General features: G+C 36.1%; 1 protein-coding gene across 1 annotated transcript; it reads right to left on the bottom strand.

Moving 5' to 3' along the window:
- Window positions 1–3,579: 3,579 nt before the first annotated feature.
- Window positions 3,580–10,742, bottom strand: LOC132634971 (lysophospholipid acyltransferase 1-like). The gene is made up of 8 exons (XM_060351165.1): window positions 10,297–10,742; window positions 8,925–8,980; window positions 7,557–7,777; window positions 7,041–7,446; window positions 6,594–6,679; window positions 4,231–4,294; window positions 4,039–4,151; window positions 3,580–3,949 (listed from the first exon to the last, which is right to left on the bottom strand). The coding sequence occupies exons 1-8, from the start codon at window positions 10,599–10,601 to the stop codon at window positions 3,809–3,811; spliced, it is 1,392 nt and encodes a 463-aa protein (XP_060207148.1). The 5' UTR covers window positions 10,602–10,742; the 3' UTR covers window positions 3,580–3,808.
- Window positions 10,743–11,398: the final 656 nt, after the last annotated feature.

The raw sequence follows: 11,398 nt of genomic DNA, 5'->3' as shown, positions 1-11,398 counted from the left end.
GACTCGTGTGACGTTTCATGTCATAAAAATTCATAATAAGTGAAAACAAACAATTGTGACATGTTTTTTGGTGGACAATAGTTGTAGTTTTGTGAAAGCCAGATATAGTGTGTAATAATACAATAGTATGTTAATCATGTCATTTCTCTTGCCCCACTGAATGAGAAAAGTAATTCGACAGAATAAAGAATGCACTGTGTGACGTTCAATATCATAATAAGTTAAAACAAACCATCATGACATGATTTTAGTGAACAACAATTGTAATTTTGTGAAAGCTTGAGCTAATGTATATTAATAATTTAGTAGTGTGTTAGTCATGTCATTCCGCTTACTTCATCAAATTCACTGAGAAAAGTAACTCGCCAGAAAAAGTGTGCATTGTGTGACATTCGATCATAATAAGTGAAAACAAATCATTATAACATATTTTTGGTCAATAATAATTGTATGCTTGTGAAAGCTTGAATTAGTGTATACTAATCTAATAGTATGTTAGTCATGTAATTCCTCCTGCTTCATCAAATGAATTGAGCAAAGTAACTCGACAGAATAAAGAGTGTATCGCATGACATTTGATATCATAAGTGAAAACAAACCGTTATACCATATTTTTATTGTATTTTTGTGAAAGTTTGAATTGGTATGAAATACCATAATACGTACTATGTTAGTCATATCATTCCTCTTGCTTTACCGAATGCACTAAAAAAAGTGACTCGATATAACTAAGAGAGTATTGTGTAATATTTGATGTCACAATAAGTGAAAACAAACCATTATGATATATTTTTGTCAACAACAACTGTATTTCTTTTTTTCTTTTTTTGTAAAAACTGGAGTTAGTGTGTATCTACATGTATGTTTGGCACATCTATAGAGTGTAACATCTCAATTTTCACAACCCATTTCTTCTAATAACTCAGAAGTATGATTGGCACATATATAGTGTAACTACTCTCATTTTGAATTTCCGGCTGCATGTTATTCCTACCGTTTCATCGAATACACTGAAAGAAATTTGGCATAGATTTAAGCATGTCCAGTATATGCGTGTAACATTCGATGTCATTCTTGCTACCAATTCATTGGACAAATTCCCAAACCAAAGAATGAATATGCGTGCATGTTATTACCAACATGTCACAATTTCGTGCAATTAAATGTTTGTTCAGAATTAACGTCACAACTAACGCATAGAAGGCCAAGGCTCTTATCAAACAAGGCACGAGACCAAATTTACAATCTTGATTATTTTTTCCTTAATCAGAGGTATGCAATACACCGTAGTTATCAATTGGAGATGAGGTAAAACTTATAAAGCTGAAGACAGCTCTCAAAAACTTTTTTATTTTCCAATTTAACCATCCACTATACGAAACCCACTAGACCGATTAATTCGAATATTGCGTCGGATTCACTCACTAGTGTAAAATGCTCCCTGATGAAAGGTTCTTCATTTTCAAGGCTTGAATTTAAATATTTGGGCTGATTTTACGCAAATCTCTTTTTATACCACTATTTAAATTTATTTTCTCTACTTTTAAAAGTCGTGCAAATATAATCCTTAAAGATTACCTTTTTGGACAACATTCGTCTCGGATCTAATGTTGCTCACATATTGCTCAAATCTTCAGATAAAATATTAGACTGTCGTCTAACGTTTGCAATAACTTACAAAGTCTTATACTGTGGTCTAACACTTTCTCATAAAATATTCAGTTACTCAAACAGAATCTTTATACCATAGTCTAAAAGGTTTACAAGTTGCACCTTGCAAGAGAAATAAAAAGAGGTTCATTTTTTGTTAAGGATGAAGGGACCTATTGGAAACAACATCTTTCCCCCACAAAGCTAGGGTAAAGTCTGTATACATCCTACCATTCCTACACCCTTCGAGATCAAAAACAAATTACTTTTTCTAAAAAACAATATATAAGAAATACTATCTTCGAGGGTGTGATCAAAATCTACAGTATGATAGGGCCTGCAGGCATAAACATAATGAAGTGGGGGCTACAAAGTGGTGGCATAAGAGTGACATGCCCAAATCCAAGAGGAAAATAATTCCAGGAGTTTCACATTAAAAAAAAAAAAAACTGTTTAGGCCTTTTCAAGCCTTATCCTTGAAGAAGCAGTCCATGTTTCCAAAACGGATTATCAAAGAGAAGTGGGGCTAAAGCCAGTTCATTTCTCTACAGTTTCAGATAACAAATAGAGGAGAAATAATGCATGATATTCAAGGAACTCTAGTCTGAATCTTTATGGTTTCACTCACACAAGTGGTCCAGGACTAACATGCCTTCTGGCATTTCTATCAGAAGAGAAATGGTCACAAAGTCAAGAATCCAGCTGCATTGAGACATTATTTAATAACCAAAACTCTAAGTAACTTACTGGAGATTAGGTCCTACAATGTTCCACTCATCAATGGTATTGAAAGAGATGATGTAGTATATGAAATATGTCAAAAATGATGAATCACTAGAATTTTGAACAGCAACTAGAGAATTGAAGTCAACAGAAGAATAAGTTTACTAGAGTACTAGCTTCTATGTCATAGGCGTAATAATTGCTATTTCACGTCACCATACAAAAATGTAAAATGACTAAGCAGATTGCAAGACAAGCAATGTAGAAACCGAAGGGATGCAGCATTTTGGATTGGAGCATAATGCATCAGCTCCTCATCTCCTTTGTTAAGCTAAAATGTTAATTTTCATAGATTCTATCTAAAACTTGATCTTGCCTGATGATCTATCAGACGATTATCAAAGGTTCAATACCAAAAACCCTACAGGCTGCAAGCAGGACTTGAATCTAAGGTCCGAAAAGATAGCAAAAGTGTGAATAATATTGACATGAAATTTCGAAATGATGACTGCACAATTCTGTCCCACCGTTTTGGTTGCTGGTCAGGAAGTGAATTATTCATATATTAGAACCAGCATAACTGGTACCATGTTTGGTAACACTTTAGTCGTTATGTATAAAATTCAACACACCAAGTACGGTGTTTGGTTACCAGTTTATAATCTCACATAACTAATACATATATAAGTTATGAGAGAATCTATGTATTGTTTTTTTTTTTGCAGCGTAGAAGATGGAATAACTAATACATGAATAAATAATACTACATGAATAACTAGACCATGCATAACTAAACCCCGCCTAACTATCTCCTGCATAACTTCAACCAGCAACCTAATGACCCCTAAATTCACACCTTCGATATCTTACACTAACCGCAAGAGATAAGCTTTAACCTGTTTTTTCCAGTGAACATATGTTTTAGGTTACAGTGAATCAGTGAATCATATCCAGTCACCTAGCTAGGAGATGTCACATTTTGAAGGGAACATCACAGGAAAAAAGAGGTAACATAGCAGCCCATTTCTGTCTATTTCCTCACTGCTTCAACCCCACACCTCCTGCTGCAAGAAAGGGTAACAGGGGCAAAGAGTATGCTGCTTCTTTTTCCTTTTCTTTATGAATAAATAGTGTAGCATTGTTGTTTCTTGTGAAGCCTTTTCCGGAAAATGTATACAACCAACAAACTAAAAGTGATTATAAACATTGAATGCAAGAACAGGACTTGATTAGATCGTAGCATAAACAATCATTTATCAACTCTTGTGGCCAAGAATTTGCCAATAATTATACAGTTGGATACATGACTATCAGTGACCAGTTAATTGAAGGAAAAATGCTACTTTCTCCTATCCTTCTCAAACTAAGTGCTCTCCAGCCATCGAAACAGAATACATAAGAATCTAGGCAACAATCTGAAGAAACTGGCTTGGACTCACTCTACTTTCCTAGCTTTAGATGTCGCAGGTCTTGGAGGCTTAATTACTTTACTCAGCAAGATGAGTACAATTGGTATAATTGTTCCAACATAGTATACACTTCCGTAGGCAGTAATAGTTTCATGCAGGCTTAATACCTGTAAAACATGAGAAAAGACTATGATTAGTGTTTGTCGAAGACAATTGGCTTTAGAGTAAACATCGTTCCAACATATATGTGACTCACCATGAATCCAACAGCAGAGTAGTTTAGAACCAGCAGTGTGTATGCAAAATTCATCAATACCAGTATCTTCTCAAAGATAGTACCTTTTGTAGCTTGCTGCCACCTGTAAATGACTGCTCATATACAAAACAAGATTAGGAAAAGAAAATCAAAGTTAAATGTGTCTGATCGAGTAGGTAGCCAGTTAAATACCTCTTGATCCAGCAATCATCAAAGCGGATTGTACAAAGAATATGATGTACCCAGGATATAATCCCTGTAATGTAACAGAGCGAAGTACACCATTAGTTTGACAGCCAGACAAACTAATGGATGATAAGTGGAGGGTGCAATGTCAGAGAAACATTTCAGAAGAGCATACATTTCTTTTTATTGTTCAGAAGAGCATAAATTATGACCATAATTAAATATGTAGATAAACATGAGAATTCAAAATGTCAATCAATTAACGTGGTGTATAAGAAAAAGTGGTAGCAGGTACACGGTGAATTAATAGAGGTACTTAAGTTGGTCAATACACCACCGCTATTAAAGATAAAAGGAAAATACTTATTCCACAGCTACTTCTTGAAATTACTAAGTTTGGGAACTGAGAAACTAGTTCTGAGAAGCATAAAAGTAGGTCAATTCTTTTTCCTTAAAATGGACAACTGGCATGTTTGCTTGCTATTGTGGAGTTTCAGAATAAAAAGAAGTTTGCTTAGAAAGACAATGTCGGATGAGCATAATCTGGTCAAGATCAATAGGTTTTATGTAAATTAAATGAATAGCAGCAAAGATAAGAATGCAAGGGCATGTATCTTATCTTGGAAATATAACAAATGTCCTTTTGGAAAGGCGAATAACTATTTTGAGACACTGAAAAATGGCAAACGAATACTTAATTAGAGGGGAAAAGCCTACAAAACATAAAAAGAAAACGGTTAACTCACAAGGAAGATACTGTTTTTTAAAACGGTGGTATTTCGGCTATCTTGTGCGTGTCTCAACTATCCTACCGGGTACCTGCTATCTCCTTTCAGCACAGGTATCAGGTAACTCCGTCCACTAACGTTTATGTGAATGGGCATAAACCACTTAGTATTTTTTGCTTATGCTAGGATTTGAACCTGAATTGTTCATTGACCACTAGGTCACACCCTTGGGTGCCACAAGGAATAACTTAAATAGAAATTCAATATAGGCCATCAGAATGCTCAACCCCTTTGACCAGAAGTTGTGAATGATACACTACAGAACCAACTCTGGTTGGTTTTACAAAGGACCTAAACCAAGGCTGAAAACTGTAGGAAATTTCTCATTACCGTCAAATTGATGTAGGGAAAAATTCTCAACAGACACAAAATCTTACTCCCCTAGCCCAATCTAATGCTTGACAGCAAAACAGTTTCCCTTGTTGGCACTTTGCACACCCATATTCCCAGCTGGAATTTTGCCATGCCCAAAAAAAAGGTGTCTTGTAAGTAAGGGTAGCAAACTTTGAAATAATGTGCCTTGCCGTATATTAGATATGTTAAAGTGTGCGACCATCTCATCTAAAAGCTTAAGCTGTTAGAGAGAGAATACGTTTATTTACGTAATTTTGTTTCCAACACACACTCGCACGTGCGGACCTAATTATTTTTATGGACCAAACACATGGAAGTTCTTTTATTGTTATTTTTTATAATTAGTGGCGGTGACACTCGAACTCAGGACCTCTGCCTATTCAACTCAATAGTTGGTTCATGAGGTAAGGATTGCCTAAGATCGTAAAAGGAGAGAAGCAATTCATCCCTCAACCAATGTGGACGCAGTCGACATCTGGAGAGTGGATAATATAAGATGGGGGTCCAACATTTGGCAAACCAAGAACTGGGATGGGTCTGGTATTCATGGTAAAGTTTGTGACCATCTAATTTAAAAGCATATATTGTTAGAGAGAACACAATTTTTATTCTTAATTTTGTTCTCAACAAGTTAAAGTATAGGTATGCACTGATATATAAGGAACTCCTAAGTCCACAAGATCAAAGTCATTCATGTTATTGCTTTGGGATAAACATAGTTAGACTTGCTGACAATCCCCAATGGGTTCAGCTGTAGCTGATGGAACTTAACCAAAGGCATTGGTTTTTCCTCATTGTTACTCGAGGCAGGACACTGAAAGAAGTGGAAAGATGTCTAGCTTCTACGAGGTAGATTAGACCAACCCAAAATTTCTCACATTAAATTCCTGCTGGGGTAGCAACACTTTGCCAGAAAACAAGAGGATAGATCACAACGCTGGAAATAAAGAGGGAAAAGGAGGTTCAGCCAACACCAGGTAATCAATCTAGTTAAATTAGATCACAGTGGATTCTGATAAAGTTCAAACGCATCACAATCGCAATGAAATGTCGAAGGATATCCTCTTATTCTTAAGAGCGTTGTACAAAGGACAGTGTGTAACATCTAAAATTTCAAGCCCAAAGAATGGAAAAGAATATAATAAAAAAGTTGAGATTGCTCATGATAATAGAAAAGAATCTAAATTTTCAGTTTGCATGCTGTATGGTGCTAAAGTATCCACTTACATGCCATACGGCGCTGACAGTTTGGGTAGCCAGCAGCTGGAAGAAACCAGGCTTCCTCCCCTTTTGTATGAGCCTCTCATATACATCTGCAGAGCAAAAATGTAAATTGAATAGAGATCTGATTGTATTCACATTGACGTGAATAGTGAACCAAACTAATTGTAAGCGTTGATGCCTAAAACCCTATTATACTACCAATAGTTTAAAATTAGTATCTCATGATAAACTACTAAATTCAATGTTTGCCTTGTCGAGCAAATAATCTGTCCTCAAAATAATGCTTCAGCATCGAAACGAAATACACACAAAACAACAAAAACCTCCCTTCTATGTAATGTAAAGTTTGCTCATATTACTCATTAGCCAAAATGGTTCTACTAGTCTATTAGCTTAACAACATTGAAGCTTGAGACACCTCACAAATGAATAGAAGAGAGGTTCTCTTACAGTGCCGCAGCCACGTGCTGACTTGAATGTTCCATACAAGTGGTAACTGAACTGAGCTCTTTGCTAACTCAACACCCAATACGTCAACATTTTTTGCACGGTCCCAGCGTGGTTTTGGCGGAGAAGAGTCTGTCCAACCACTGAAACCCAGTCCAGATATGATTAAAGCAGATTCAGAGATTGACCAGATAAAATAATATTTCCACCGGGCAGTAAAGCCAGCCATATATTGGTAGCCCAATCGTTTGAAGAAACCCCATTCGTAGTATACTGGATCAGTGAACCTGGTAAGTGGGAAATGAGGCACCAGATAGAGATACAACCCCATACATATAGCAGCTTGAAGAAGAGCCCTTAAAGTTGACCCAAAAGGTGAAGGGTTTCCTTTCTCTGAAGGTTTCCATATCTGAAAGGAGGAAGAAATTGAGTTTATTAGTTGTATGAAACTATTTCTGATGAAGTAGTTGCAACGGAATTCAAAGTGAATGAAACAATACAATGATGATATTAGCTTACTCCTTTTCTTTCTGTCCATTCAAGGTAATCTTTCATTTCATACACTGGACCTGCAAAATGACTTCCACAACAGAGACAATAACCAATGTACTCAAGTAATGATGGCAACTCGAGCAAACGATTTTTCTTCTGAGCCTCACGCAAATCTTCCTCCTTCAACAATCCGTCTTGGTAATTAATCACACATGAAATTATTTTCAGTGTTATCACCATTAAAGCTCCTACAAAATCGGAGGAGAATATAAGATTAGATTTGGATTAGCTAGAAATCTAGAAACAAGAGAAGTGAACTTTGTAATTGTGAGTAGTCTAGCAATAAGAATAAACATGAACAACATAACAAGATACCATTCTGAAATGAAATCATATAACAAAATTGCCATTGCTCCTAGGATGATCTAAATTTTTTCACCAATCTTGCAACAAATCAGCTCACTGCCACTATTAATTTGTGTCTACATCTTGCCGCTAAATGACGGTCATCAACTGTTTGAACCTTAGAATCAGTAGATCTTAATGACGGAAACCAGCCAAAGTCCTGAACTCATCACAGTAGAGGGTCTAGTTTCGTGAAACTAAGTGGACCTCCGCTATTTTCTTTTTTTTTTTTTTTTAAATCGACCTCCACTCTAGCTTAACATGTCATTACCAAACCTCATCCTCCAAAAACCTTTCGAGGGACAATGATGTCCAAAAAAATTTCATAGATTTATTTCCACTTTAACCGTCTACATTATATATTTCCTAAACACAGTAGCAAGAGAATTAAAACGAAAAGAAACGAGAGAGATAGAAAAGTTATTTCCCAACTAGAGACACCTAAACTGAAGTCATCGTCAACCTAGATACCGGTAAATCTAACCCATCAGAAGGTTTGGAAAAGCCTGACAAAGTTAATTAGTGATAAATAGGCCTAAGTTTTGTCCAATTATGGCTGTAGCAGTTCCACCTCAATCAATGTATGGCTGAGCCTACTTTCTTCTCTGTGATTTGTTTAGTTTTTTAGTACATGTAATTCTGTTTCCAATTAGTTTCCCTCTTACTGAATCAATAGCATTTTCATCAAAGTTGCAAATTTTGACATCGTTCAAATCAAACATTGATATGAGAGGTATTCAGATGTTTCATAAAAGGTCGACTTTGTTGCTAAAACTGGAGGGCAGGTGTAGCGATGGACCCTTAAATCTACATTAGTTCTCTTAATAAGTAAATTTCCAACTGATTCAGAATGCATTTGTCGGTTCATATCAAAATATAGGGATTGAATACATCAATGAAATAGGGCCAAGAGCATGATTCTTATAAATGTATTACATTCAATAGAAAGAAAAAAAAAAAAAAAAGGCCAAAGATCGAGCCAGTGCTTACCTGTAGCATCGATTCCTCCTTCCTTCCATGCATCCCCACTCATGTAGTATACATGGCTGCAAGTTGTACCAAAAACTATCAAATATCTTAACGGAAAATGAGAGTTTTCCATCAGATAGTGACTAATAAAATGCAAAGCTTTCGGGTGGGGCGAGTTGGACTGGGTGGTCAGGTATTAAGAGTCTTCCTACACTGGAATAACAAAACTATAGAGGAACCATCAAAAGCATCTAACCCAATGAGGCCACCTATGACAAAGTTCTACTTTTTTCAGTAGTTTTGCATATTAGTGTACCTGCATTTTATATGACAAAGCTTCCTCGAAATTTGTATTATTTGAATCAATTTACAAAGCGCCATCCCTCACATTTACATGAACTTGCAATAACATCCCAATGTCATGAATATACAAATCCTAGATGAGTACTAAAACAACTAGTTAAAACATAACCAGGGTACAGAACCTGCCATCTTAACTTAGATTAACCGTCCAACTTTGGACACACGAATCAAAAAAAATCACGCTTTCCAGATTTTGAATCCTATTATTTCAAGTTTACCAACCAATGAAACCAACCCCGACGAGAACACCCATGGAAGAATCAAGAACTTTTTTTCCTATTAATAAAATGGTCTTGTGTGCACCTAGACTAATTCGTTGACCATCCTATTACAACCCATTAACGCAATTGCTGGGTAAACCTGCCAATTGTCTCCACTGTCTCTGCCTAGTTAAGGGAAGATGGACTCACGCTAAAGGGTCGTCCGGAGCACCCACGGGTGTGTCCTAGTGGTAAATGAAGTGGGTTGGAAACCAAGACGTCTTAGGTTTAAATCCCAGCACAGACAAAAACACTACGTGATCTCTCCTCATCTATCCTAGCCTTGGTGGACAGAGTTACCTGGTACTTGTTGCTGGTGGGAGGTGGCATGTATCCTGTGGAATTAATCGAGGTGCGCGCAAGCTGGCCCGAATGCCACAATTATGAATAAGAAAAAACTAAAGGGTCGTTCGATTGGAATTATTAAGAAAAATTGTCTCAGTACACAACAACAACATACCCTGTGTAATCCCACAAGTGGGGTCTGGGGAGCGTAGGATGTACGCAGACCTTACCCCTGGGACCTTTGTGTTGTAGAGAGGCAGTTTCCGAAATACCCCAGTACACAACCTGTAATATTTATCCTGTATTTGGTTCGCATTTTGTAGTATAACATGTAACTTAATCTAAGTATTATACTGAATACAACATAATATTTGCATTAACAATCTATATATACATTAGCATAACTAGTGGGTAATCCAGGTGAGATCTACTGAATAAAACGAGCTTTATGATTTACTAATTCCAACAAAGAAAACGTAACGTACCATCCAATAAGATATCCAAACGCAGCAACATAAGCAATGATCCCACAATAACGTCGACAAATAACCATAGAAACATAACCCAAAAGCATAGGTCCAAAGAAGTGAAGATTCGACGAAAACCCAAACGACAAATACGATAAAACAGCACCAGTAACGGCGGCGTATAGGTGTTTACCAACGGCGGTTGGGACGAACCGGTGAAGGAAACTCACCGGAATAGTTGCAACGAAACAGAGCAGGAAACGGAGTACTGGAACCGATACTCCGATCGCTGATGCCATTGAGTCCATTTCCGGTAGACCCATATTGGATCGGGTCGGGTCGGGTTGACTTGGGTGAAGTAAGTATAGTTGTGCAAGTTATTATTCTGAATCTTGGCTTCAGAGCCAATAAACAGAAGAAATTGAACAAACTAAAATAAGACAAGTAAACAAATAGGACCCTTTGTTGTGACATGTGGGATTACGTGGAAGGGGACATTTATCTGCAACTACCTACTATAAATGTACACATGAGGAATCTTATTCCTTTTTTCTTTTTAATCGTGATTAATTCGATTTCGCATGAAATAATTTTATTGAGTACTCCCTCCGTTCATTTTTATTTATCCATTATAAATTTTGTAGACTCAAAAAATAATAAATGAAGTGCATAATATACCATGACGTTCATATTATTTAGTGCATAGTCTAAATGGTTTTGAAAAATAATTTGAAATTATTAATTAATGCTAAGGGTAAAACAAAAAAAATAGATTATTTTTTTCTTGATATGTGAAAATGGACAAGTAAAAGAAAAAAGTTATTTTTTGAATAGTGGACAAGTAAAAACGAACGAAGTGAGTAAGTATGCTTGGGAGTATATGTAAAAGCTTTTTTTAAATTTAAATCACGAGTATTTAATAGAAACATTTGCATAATTTATGTGCTCAATCAAAATAAGTCAAAGTTTGAACCTCTAGATTAAATTAATTGCAACTTAAATAGGTTGTGGGTTTATTCAGCCTATTAATTTCAACGTACTAACATCAACCTACCTAATAAGCTTCCCAACTACATTTTTATTAATGTGATCAATTTGAATTCGTGTCGAAATTGTTTAA

This window comes from Lycium barbarum, chromosome 4, assembly GCF_019175385.1.
Source record: "Lycium barbarum isolate Lr01 chromosome 4, ASM1917538v2, whole genome shotgun sequence".
In the NCBI taxonomy this organism is placed as follows: Eukaryota; Viridiplantae; Streptophyta; class Magnoliopsida; order Solanales; family Solanaceae; genus Lycium; species Lycium barbarum.
Note: the sequence above shows the minus strand (reverse complement) of the source record. Positions and strands in the feature narration are given on the sequence as shown.